Source organism: Diadema setosum, chromosome 11 (genome assembly GCF_964275005.1).
Source record: "Diadema setosum chromosome 11, eeDiaSeto1, whole genome shotgun sequence".
Taxonomy (NCBI): domain Eukaryota; kingdom Metazoa; phylum Echinodermata; class Echinoidea; order Diadematoida; family Diadematidae; genus Diadema; species Diadema setosum.
Window position 1 is genome coordinate 38,260,424 of NC_092695.1, and position 12,934 is coordinate 38,273,357.

A 12,934-nucleotide genomic window follows, 5' to 3' on the forward strand; every position below is an offset into this window, starting at 1 on the left:
TACCTAATGTTGTGAGTACAGCATATTGCCTTCGAAGGTTACCAGTCTACTTCACAGCTGATGTGAGTCTCAAATGTGTCACGAACTTGCAATTGACTCAAGATGGCCGCTCTATGATTACTCGAACTGCTCAAGCATACACGCCAGTTGAATAATTAGAGTTGATCACAGCGATCGTGATCAAACATTTACCGCTAATGTAGCCTAGCGTAAAATTTGTTGGCACTGATCATAATTGCTTTAATGTTATCATTAAAACGAGCTACCCTATGCATGTACGCAGTCATCGAAAAATACAATTTTCACAAAAATGTTTAAATTATTTTAAAGTCGTACACTGGATAATATCCAATCTGTGTACTTGGAAGTTTCCCCTCCAAATACTCCTGGTGGAATTTTGATTGGAGGTGCGTAATTGTGTAATTTGAAAAAAAAAAAATAAGCGCTTTTTCCTTTGCCTACTGATAATTTAGGAGGAGAGTTGTTGTGTTGCCTGAGCGTCCGGAAAAGATAGATAATATTACCCTGCCTGAACGCGTGGGATGGCAGATCTATCAATAATTCATCAAAGTTCCTGTTATTTTCAGAAGGCCGATTCGCATCGCAAATTTCGCGCATACAGCGCTGGGTCTTTTGGCTCCGACATAATAATACTCCTACTCGGATAATATGTCGCGCTCTCTTCTATGAACATACTGCAGCGATCTAACAGGAAGGAACACGTTTGCATCCATAAATGATGCAGAACATGTTCATGAATTTTCTACATTTGAAACCCAGCTAGTGGACGGCATGCTTGTAACACACGAGTGCACAAATGCTCGACGCGTGTATACATGAAAACAATATACGGTGCCAAGATACCAATGTGATTTGATTTCAATGTTAGGCGAATTAATCTTCGATTGTTTGTTTTTCTCTTTTTATTATTCCTTGTAATGCCCGGAAAAAAAAAATAGCAGCTTGTATAAAGTCATGAGTCAACAGTGGTCTATAACGATTTTCACGATACTAGCAGCTTGTTATCAGTGACGAGCTATGGTCATGGTATTGACAAGAGCTTAAAAGTAGCTTTCTGTATTCCATGCCATTTACAACGGAGTGTAATCTGTAATCACTGGCAATGATAAACCTGTATTCATCCAGTCATTGCTATATGATACAATGTAAAGTATAGGCTCTCTGTAATTAACCTTTCATCCCATATGGCCTTCTCTTCATTCTAACTAACAAAAGTTCATTCATTCATGCCGTAGAAACCCCCCAAAATGAGCCAAATAGTCAGTCTGAAAGCTGAAACACCGAGTAGTCAATTCCATCTGACACAGAGACCATATCAAAATAAATAAAGGGTTCATCATCGATGCCATGGGAGCTTTCACCCGTCACTCACAATGAAGAAGCAGATAATCTCATTCCATTGCATGTACTAGGTGCTACTTCAAGAGCAACTGGGAAATCAGAGATAATTATATTCCCTATGCACTGACATTTTCATTCTCCGGATAGATCTTTGCTCTGCTTACTGCATCATCAAGGAAACGGAGATACCAAGAGTACAATTAACATTGTTCAGAGAAGCTCTGCCGTTTTCGTTTTGTTTTTGTTTTTGCGAAAAAACAACAACAAAGGTCTGCTTGGTCATCCTTTCAGTGGTGCCAACTGAAGTCTGACATCGCAACCATGCTTTTTGCACCCAAACTTGAACCTTCTACAATGCTTACACTACAAGATATGGGGCAAAATACAATTTGCTATGGCGGCCATTTTGAAATTCAAAATGGCGGCTAAAGACGTGGTTGGGAAAACTGAAACGAAAGCTTTTTTTTTTTTTTTTTTTTTTTTTAGATTCAGCACCCCCAAACTGACAAAGTTTGCAACAACAACAAAAAATCAATTTTGGCACAAAAATCTCACGGGATCCAATATTAAAACCTAGCAGATTATACTATAATGTCATGGATGCTGGAAATGTATTATTCTGATTGTTTGAAGAGTATTATATAAGACTGGTAGGAGAGTAAATCTTGGAGATATACTTACTAGCACTGGTGAGATGGTAGCTGTTGTTGATCTGGACTCGGTCCTCAATACCGAGCAGGAGAAACTGGGCGTTGAGGGCGTCATCCGTCTCGTTGCTGCGGACGTTGTAACGGAGGATGCCGCGACGAAAGCCCACTGCTTTCGGGTCATGTGGCGCCAAGTTCTCGTCGTAGATTCCACCTTCGAAATGAAGTGGCGACAGCAAAAAATTGTTTGTTTGTTGTTGTTGTTGTTGTTGTTGTTGTTTGTAAAGGGCAGATAGAGGACGATTTGAGAGAAAGGGAGAAAAGTATAAAGATCAAAAACCCATCAACTTCCATCTCAGAATCTCGTTTCGAATTGACTTAGTATTTGAGACAAACTGTTAGGCCCCATCAGTTAACGGCTTGTCGGAGTTTGGTCATGACAATATTTTGATCATAATATAGCCTTTTCGACGTAAAAGCCTGTCTGTCTACATTATGTTAATATCACAAATTTACTCCCATGATTTTCACGACAACACATATCACATAACATTTTTATTAATGCTATTGTCGTTGATATGATATCAGATTGTACACTGCTCTCAATGGTAAAACCGGAGTCTCTTTTTCGACATTTTGTGCAGGTAATTGATCTAATTCAGAAATACAAACAGACTGACGAATTATTTCATTCTGGCAACACTTCCATGAGAACAATGTAAATTCGCTTCATCTGTCACTTGAGATTTGTCTCATGCCGTGGAAAGAAAAATTGGACTCATTTCTAATCTATCATGTTACTTGAAGCATCAAATGCACCATTTCAACAAAGGGAGCTGCATTTTGAATTATTTTGTTTACCATGCAGTAGACTAAAAACGAGAGCAGAATGTTCTTCACACAGTCACATCACGTTTCACAATTCCCAGCGCCATTTTGCTTATTTTCGTTTGTGTACATAGAATGCTTTGCTGATTTGCAGTCGCAACACTGCAGACCTGCCATTAGGTTTGCTGTGAGCGAATGTCCAGATTGCACATCGAGGGCTCCTTTCGCATAGAGACGGGGACTACACGTCGGCTGATGCTGGTCCCAAGACCCCAAAGCTCATTGCAAAATGATGCGTGACTTTAATATTTAGTTTGTTTTCACAACTAACGCTAGCATTTCTCTTAAAACATTGATGGTATACCAAGGGACCGTATAAGAACCCCACCCCGATTAACAAGTTTCTGTGTGTCTGTGTGTCTGATTGCGATTGTGTGTGTTTGCCTATGTTATCTGTGTGTATCTGTATGTGCTTATGTGTGTGAGTGTGTGCATGTGTGGGAGATAAAGAGGGAGCGAGTGAGAGTTTTTCGCTTTTTCGCTTATAGCACCAGAGAAAAACGCATAGCCAGCTGATCAATGCTACGTTAATACACGATCAAGAATAGGAAGCTTCAATCTTGCAGCATTGTACTTGTTTATGTTACGTTCATTTGTTTATTCTAGATGGGTTGTATGGTTCCCGATGACAACGAAACAGACTCGTTAGTACGCCAAGTGTAAAGCAACTGATTTAAACAAAATAAAATCACGACCTCCGTCTGAAGGTTAAGAGTCTTTGATATTCACCGTATCCCCGGCGTGCTCCCTTTGAAGCGCGAAGTTTTCGATAAAGGTGCGATTAGCATGATTAGCATCTTCCTTACCCCCAGGGAGTGGAGTGCGACAGATGAACTTTGAGGAGGATTGAAGCACATACTTTTTGTGACTTTTTTTTTTTCAATAATCAACAAAGTCTGTCACCACCATATTACACCGTCCAATGGTATCAATTTCAATGTGTGAGCTTGTCTGGGAATGTTCTAAAGGTTTACATTCAGAAAGATGGTTCATACCAGGTGTGAAAAAAAGATATCAAAGAATCCTTCCTCGACGTGTGAAACGCAGTGGACGTTTAAGTGAGATTATAATCTGTTGAGCCCCCCCCCCCCCTTCCCCTCTCTCTTTCTCTCTGCGATTCTGTGCGTTGTGCGTACGCCATCAAGGGGGTAATTCTCCTCGCGTAATTACGACTGTCTTAAATTGATACGCGCCCCGCTCTGGGTGAGGGTTTACTATATCCCCAAGGATGATCAAGTATTCATGAACTAATCATTGAAAATTCTCTCTTTTCTTCACACCAGCGAAGTAGCCATCCAGAAGGGAGGGTTACTGAGAAGACACAGCTGAAGGAGAAGGAGAAAGAGAAGAAGAAGAAGAAGAAGAAGAAAAAGGAAACGAAGTCATCTTTGAGGACACCATAGAAGCTTTGGGACAGGTCTGCCTCTATACATTAACACGCTTACAATTGCGGAAGCGAAGACACATGCGGAATAAATCGAATCGGACTACTAGTATCAGTGGACATGCTACATTAGGAGGAAGATGACAAAACGAAGTAGACTGTGTAAATCCAGAGAAGGGCAAACTAATGTTACATTGGGGCACCTTGCATCATTAGACATGCTGAGACGCCCGATCTTCAGGACATGACTTGCAACTATTCTCGTATTACTTTCCTTGTTTCCAAAGTACTTCTTGTATTTTATTCTTTCCTCACTGTTTTTCTTGATTATCTGATTCCCTTTTTTTTTCCATTTTTTTTTCCAAATCAGCACTCCTCCTCCTCTTCGTACTCCTTTCTTGTAAAACAAGGTCCACTGAACTTTTGTCGTTATTGTTGTTGTTGATGTTGTTTTTTGTTGTTTTTTCTTTGTTTGTTTTTGTTTTGTTTTTATCGAGGGCCATTCTGGATATCAAGGGTCGATGTACAATATACCCCCATCCACTCTGATGTGAAGAATCTCAGGGCGGAACTCTTAAAGAATCATAGCTTTGTGATTTTTTATATTTCTTTTTTCCCATTTTCCCCATTTTCTAAAAGAGCTAAACATGTGAGGGGGTTGCAGCATCTGTAAGAGATTACTGACTTCCTTTCTCCAGCACCAATCACATAGGAAATCAACGCGTTCACTGTATCTAATGCACTAATAAAAAAAAAAAAGAACTCATAACTTACCCCCAAAACCCTCAAAAATTTCCGCATCCCTCAGAAGACCAAAAAACATTGATCGCATTCACTTAAACACACACACACACACACTACACACACACACACACACACACACACGCACGCACACACACACACACACACACACACACACACAACACACACACACACACATAAATTATGCACATAGGTCTGGGACACGTGCCCGGACGTAATCAAAATTTGATGATGATTTATATATGTGTATATACATACATATATATATATATATATATATATATATATATATATATATATATATATATATATATAATAGATCATGTAGATAATGTCGATATTGTCGATATATTTTTAATGTAAGATGAGTGTATCTAAACACACACTCACACCATAATATATATTATGGTGTGTGTGTGTGTTTAAATACACTCATCTCACATTAAGAATATATCGACATTATCTACATGATTGTGTAAAGCGAGAAAGACTAAACCTCCATCAATAATTCATGTTTGTGCCTCTTGAACAGACGAGTAGGTGACAATGATTTTACATTATGCTGTGGAGTTAAAATGCAAGGTACACGCATTGCAATGCATAAGCCATTGTAATATAATCGTTCCCTGTATATAGCCGGCGAGGAGACTCGGTAACTGGTCTCTTGAAGAGAGAGAGAGAGATAGAAAAGATTAGACCATATTCTGGCCAGAATCTTCGCAACATTTAGGAGAATGATTGATTGAGCTCTGAATTCTATGATCTCCAGCATTATATCATTAATATAGCAACGCGGTGAAAAATAGCATCAGACAAAATGGCGCCGAATATCTTCAGTGGTTGATAGAATTAAGACAAGCTAGCGCGCAACGAATAAAGTAACATCGCTCTTCATAAAACATCTGATGCTAATGTAATAAGAATACACATATTAATATTATATCAAAAGTAACTCATTTTGATTAATCTGGCTTATTTTAGTAGACACTCTTGATGCAAAATCATTCAGATAAGCATAGAAAAAAAAACTTATTGAGAGTTTATATCAAACGTCAAATTTTTCTATTCCCTGTATATCTAAGAATGACAAGAACAAACAAACAAACAAAAATGTAAGGACAATGACACCTTTATAGGCAAGAACCTGTGAATGTGCAAGGTATATCCTGTAAACTAAACATACAAAACATACAAAATTGTATGTTTATTATATGCCATCATACTTTCATTATGAATTTTCTAGAAAATGATGAAATAATGGCTGTATTCATACACATTCATATAATACACTTCATATTTTTAAGTGTCGTTTTTTGTGAACGAATAGAATGGAGATAAATCTCAATTGAATTGAGAATTACAAGGAGATCTATTTTTGATACCGCGTTATAGAAGTCGCTTGACAGTGTATCAGTTATATGTGAGTGGGTGCGGGGGCTGTGGGTTGGGGACCGAGTGTTGGGGGCCGAGTGTTGGGGGCCGAGGGTCGGGGTTGGGCGTGGGATGGGATGGACACTGTAATGACCTCTGTCAGGTCAAATGTGGCGCCATCACTTGTACACATTCTTCAACGTCATGTAAAAAAAAAAAAAAAGAGAGAGAGAGAACATGACTTTATACTGAGAGACATCCCATCTGACAAACATATCGTTTCATTTTGTCCATGGAAAATATAAGAAGGGAGATGGGTGAGAGGTAAAGAGAAATGAAGAAAGAGATGGAGGGGAGACAGAGAGAGGGGGTTCACACCACGACAGAACATACAACAGAAAAAACAAACAAACATACACACTCGACGAGGACCGTCAATGTTTCGAGTAGATAAAAAGTGGGAGAAGCAATGTTTGGTAAACGCGCATGAATAACTCGTATAATGCGTATAACATAGCAATAATTGTCAATGCGTATCCTCTTCTACGCTGTTGGAGAGTATCGATACCCTTATCGAAAGTCACGATAGTAGCACGAGTTCCGCAGAGCACTTCATCTCATATCGCAGAAAAAAGAGGGCAGTTTCATCCAAACGATACATCATTCTAATCCAATCCCAGTTGTCTTCCTTAGATATCAAGGCCAATGAAATTATCATTATTTGGCGTCCTGTAAAAGGAGAGCGCAATTTCAAGTATTATAATGCTGTAGTTTGCTAGACCGTCCTCCAGTCTTGCAAAATATTCATGAGTTTTTGTAGCGCAGCGAATATTAAGAATACCATTGGGAGCAAACATGGTTGGGTAAGGCGGTTGGAGACGGGAGAGTGTACGGGTAGCGTCCGCGCCATCAAGGGTCGTGAAAACTTTATCACTGAGCTATACGCTTGCATGAATTGAAGGCAAATAATAATTACTCGCAGTCAAAGGTTCTCAGAAAAGCTTGGCGGTACGAAGTTTGCCTATGAATGAGAGCGAGATATATAAACAAGCTGCCTTGTTCTTGTCGTGTGGTCATAATCTCTCACTTCTTGGGACTTTGAAGATCACGGCGATGTCAGTTCGCTTGCTTAATTTACACACATACACCCAGCCGTTTATGAACTTAATGAATGTAGATATTATAATAATTATGGTCAAGACGATAATTTACTCTGGAAGGAGTGCATGATGATGGCCATTACTCTCGTGCCCGAGAGCTTTGGAAAAGAACAAATTATCATGACATTTTATTATGTGATTATTAGGAGAGTTTTGTGTTAAAAAGATGAATAGAAGACTATTGATAAATGTCATTCGGCTAAACGCTGCTTATAACTTTAAAAAAGCATTTCGGAAAAAGGCCCGAGAAAACACGAGTCACATAGGGTATAATTGAGGAAAAACCAGGTTGTAATGTGCTTAGTGAAACATCATCCCCACGGGGGAAGTTTTTATTGAAAGCAGCTGTACACCTTGTCCATATATATATATATATATATATATATATATATATATAACCACAACAGCAAGAAACCAACAGGTTAAGTTATGAAGCAGCCTTAAATGATTCTGAGAACAAGGTGTACACTTACTTTCAATAATACACAAAAATTTTGTTCACGAAACATGCGCATTCAACTTATAATCGATGAACAATTTAGGGAACATTTCTGTCAATAATTATTTTTGGTGTATATATATATATATAATGAATATATAAAGCAACCCACATGAGGTGAGATCATCAAACATTATTGATTACACTTTGACGTCAATGAAGTCGCGAATGCATACGAAGACAAACAATCGAGTGTAAATAATAATTATTATGTATGCATCATTCTAACTTATTTCAGATAAGTAACGACTAGTAAGGACTTTACAAAGCGTGTGTAAACTTACGGACCACTATCTGGTATGCTGCTTTGGTGGCGGGCAACACTGCAAAGACCACGACGAAGGCTCCCAAAATATATTGTTGATTCATCGTTGTCTATCTGCCGCAGAGGGTATGTACGACAACGAGCTAAAGATCTCCAAAGCGTGTCAGTCTCCTGGATACCTTTTGCTCAAGCCTTCGGTGCAAAGTTCCTGGTATCGACACGACCTTTTCTCCCTTTCCTCTCGAAAAATCCTACCGGTCTTTACTTCACCCCCGTCGAAACATCATCGGCCGAAGAAAGTCGGTGATGTTAAGAGGCGTATAACCCGTCTGCCCCTTCGCGGACACAGCGTGCTCCTCGCCGACTACAGATGTCACTTCCCAAGGAGCGGGGGTGGGGGTGGGGTTAGGTCTAACAGCAATGAGATCATAGATCCTTCATGGCTTGCATCATGGTAATGTGCGTCGAAAGAGGGACGTGCGGGCGTACTCTAAAATGGCGCCTCCGCTGCTTTTTCACAGATAATCGCTGTAACAGTCACTACTGCTATAAGGCACTCAATATTTCAGCAACCAGCTGTCAGAAGTTCTATGCTTCAGTGACACTTTCCTCAACGAATTTGCAATAAAAAATAACGATAATCCTGTTGGTTTGTTGTTGTTCTTTTTTGTTATTGTTGATCAGTTCCCTAGTTTCAACATTCCATTTACTTTCTAAAATGCTACCGGCGAAACATGAATACCTCTGCAGCTATGATTGAAAATAGCAGTGTATAGACATTTCATTTTAAAGAAAGCCGTGAAACACGTGAATATCTACCGAGACAGGACAAAACGCTAAAACGGCGTGAGGTCCTATTAAACAAAAGGAAAGCGCTGTACGGGGTAAATTCCGGCGACGAAAAAGAGGAGAAGGATCCTTTACAGTCCATGCAAGTGATCATGCGAATTATTCCAGTCACTTTCTCTCACCCCTCGTTTTCTCCTCCTCTATTTCTCACTCTCATTCCTTTGTCTTTATTTCATTTTGTTTTGTCTTCCTTGTGTTCTTGTTTTTGGCTTCCCTTTTCCTTAGTTAACTGAAGCGTGAATGATGGGCTCCACTTATACGTAGCCTCCATATATCTCACCCCCGGCGCCTCTCCCGGGGAATCGTCACAAATCACGCTGGGGCCCGCTCGCGCTGGCGGCTCATCAATTATTCAACGCGCAATTTCGCGTCTCTCGCGCAGGGCCGCAGACGGGCATATTGATAACCATGGCTGACATATTATTCAGGAGAGGGATAAACTGATCGCTCAGCTTGGAGAAAGAAGTTACCCGTGCAGGGTTTCTACATAATGCTCGGTGAGATCCTTATCAAAATGTTGCGATGTATAATGATCGTGAATTGAAGATCAGATCCCTATACGCTCAGCATTGATACATTTTGTAAAGGTGAATGCGTGCTTGACATGGATGAGTGTCGGGATGTTTGATACAGATTATATGTACAACTACACAAAATTTAATGAAATCAAAGAAATAATGTGGTTTTATCATCCGGTGATGTTGTTATCAGTTACTTTGAGAAGAGTACCATGCAAGCCGCGAAAGACACGACGCTGTATGTGTGCATAGTGCGTGTGTGTATGATGATACGTATACATTTTGTATCTGTTCTGTATGCGCATGATTATGTTTGTATGGATATGTAGTATGTGTGTCTGTATGTATGTCTACTATGTGTGTGTGAGTATGTATGTGTGCATGAACGGGTGTGTTTGTATGCATTATTTCAATTTTGCGTGTTCTTTATGATTCATCTTGTACTAAACGTATTTCCATTGTTTATACAGCATAATTTGTGAAATGTATGCTTTATATTTTGTTTTAGCTTTTTGTTGGATGGAAGCAAACAACTACTCTGACTGAATTAAAAAAAAAGAATACCAACGAAGCAAATCTTTGCCACATAAGCGTACACTTTAATGTTGTCGAGAGAACTATCTTAAACAGCGCCAGCTAGTGTCTGATCACGTGACACGAAATTCTGGAAAGTATCAGTGTACTTCATGTGGGTAGATATTTATGTTGATAATATATTTTCGCTAAAATAATGTTTTCCCCTTTCCACAAACACACACCCACACACGTACACGCACACACACACACACACACACACAGACACACACACACACACAATAATAACCAGAACGTCACGTCTGACTTTCTTTGTGTCAGCAATAGGACCTTCCTCTCACGATGAATGCTCCATGGGCAAACCCACTCTGCATGGTGAAATAGAATGGTATTCTTTTTCAGAGGTTCAAAATGATGCAACAGAGATAACATGATGTTATAATGACTAATCAAAATAACGGGAGTTTCAAAACACCTGCGCAAGTAGGCCTACTAGCAAACGAAGGACGCTTACTTGGGGACGTACCGAGGAAACGCAAGAGGTTTAAAGAAAAAGAATGGCGAAATGGAGGGGCAGCTATTTAAACTGTTAGACGTTCCTTCTGCCAACATGATGTTAGCCGCACATTATTTTCTTTCAGATTCACACAAAACGGAAGGACGGAGCACGTGGTAGTACCAATGACGATTAATACAAAATGAATAAAAAGCTTTACTCCTCCAATCTACAACACGACATCGCTTTGTGAAAATATAGTTCCAGAATAATATATTTTTTTTCAAATTAATCGTATTACTAATACATTCATCCTCATGTACATGTATGCATCTAAGATGCATGACTGTAAAATATTAACTTATTCAACGTAACCCACTATAAATAAAAAATACATGAAGACTTATAAATGATATCTTAAAAACTTAAATTACAAAATATAAATTTGAAATCAACTTCGATTGTCATGGTAAAACAGGCCGTAAAACACATGCATTGTGCACCACTCTATAATGAATGTTCCTCAGTCAATGTGTGTGGTAGTGGCCACATTTTTAAACGATATTTCAGTTACATTGAAAATACTAAATAAAAAAACAAACGTAAATTAATGAAATGTAACGATACCATTTGGTTGTGCTGACTCTTAAAAAGATAATACGTGGCTGCTCTTTCATCAAGGTGAACATACAATGTTTGCAAAATATTTTTAAACAAAACTCGTTGTTCATCTCACTAAGATACATATCAAATCTATCAAATACACAAAAAAATTGCGTTCTTTCGTCACACACTTTCGTCTTTCTATCACAAAAAATTTCGACATCTAATTAACACGATCGTCCACTGATGAGTCTTTTGAATGTAGTGTTTTGCTTTCCAAAACTCCACTTACATTTTTCGTCATCACCCATTGTTGATGTTTGTTTTTATTTGGCTGATAATTCAGATTATTACATGTGCATTTCATCTGAGACAATGCACGTTTCCTATCCATTTTACATGTCCTTTTGAACTTTCTTTTGGCTCCACTTGCCATATCTCCTGATTAATGTCTTTTTCAGCAGTTGCTAAAAAAAGATTGATATCCAAATTGTTTCTTAGAAATCGAAAACTTAAAACAAATCAAAAGCAGCAGTATTTCCACTTCATTAGAACACTAATCATTTCGCACAGGTAATCTTAATCATCGTGAGGTAATACAAAAGTACAAAAAAAGGTTGGTTGATATTAAACGCCAGTTGCATCACAGTATGTCATTATACACGCGTTCTTAACAAATATCCTTATCTTTGTATTGCACTCGTTTAAGGTACCTCTCGGATGTAGCACAAAACGAACAAATGGAAACTTTGGCTGACGCATGTGTGTCTCCCTAAACCAGTCGAATATCATAGGCCTCCCCCCCCCCTCTCTCTCTCCCCCCCCCCCTCTCTCTCTCTCTCTCTCTTTCTCTCGCTCTCTCTCTCTGTGCTTCTGACATGCCAACTTAGCAATTTGATGATGATTTCTTGAGATGATGAGAAATCTCTTATGGAATATGAAAGAACATAATCATTCTAAGAGGAATTTAAAGCTTATTTGATACAAATTGGTTTTGAAATGACTTAGATATCCAAAACAAAGCGATCTTGATAAAAGGTGGGACCCACCTTTTATTAGTGGTGCTTTGTTTTACTTTTTTATATTTTAGCCACGATTTTCATCAAATCAGGTAAACTTTGAATTCCTCTGAGAATTGTATGCTCTTTAACATTTCATGAAGTGGTTTTTAAGTATCTCACATAAAGTTAAAAGCTGAATCCTCACCTCAGCCAATACCGTATCATCCCTTAAAACTCATGTTCAGCCTGGTATAAAGTCTATACAATGATTTTGATTGTCAAGGACTTTCCTCCGTCGATGCTCTTGTTCCAATTGACACACTCAAAGTATTTGCTATCAATGATGTAATCAAGAATGAGTGATGTTCTTATGATTTTCAATTTTACTACAACTGAGGAAATTATGATTATCAAGGTTCTTATAACTATCATTATAACTACCAAATAACTATCATTAATTGTATCACACTAATCAATTGAAAAACAAATGATTATCGTTGCCTGAGCACGTTTAAAAAAAAAAAAATAGAAAATACGACAATCTGCTGATCTGACTCTATCATGCATATCATTAAAGTGTGTAATGCTTAATTTT

General features: G+C 38.5%; 1 protein-coding gene across 1 annotated transcript in view; it reads right to left on the reverse strand.

Annotated features, from left to right (window-relative positions):
* The window catches only part of LOC140235481 (glutamate receptor 2-like), a 28,792-nt gene extending 20,350 nt beyond the window's left edge, over nucleotides 1-8,442 (reverse strand). The window contains exons 1-2 of the mRNA XM_072315509.1: nucleotides 8,358-8,442; nucleotides 2,044-2,223 (exon numbers count right to left, since the gene is read on the reverse strand). Coding sequence (XP_072171610.1) covers nucleotides 2,044-2,223; nucleotides 8,358-8,442 — 265 coding nt within the window. The remainder of the gene's footprint in view (nucleotides 1-2,043; nucleotides 2,224-8,357) is intronic.
* Nucleotides 8,443-12,934: the final 4,492 nt, after the last annotated feature.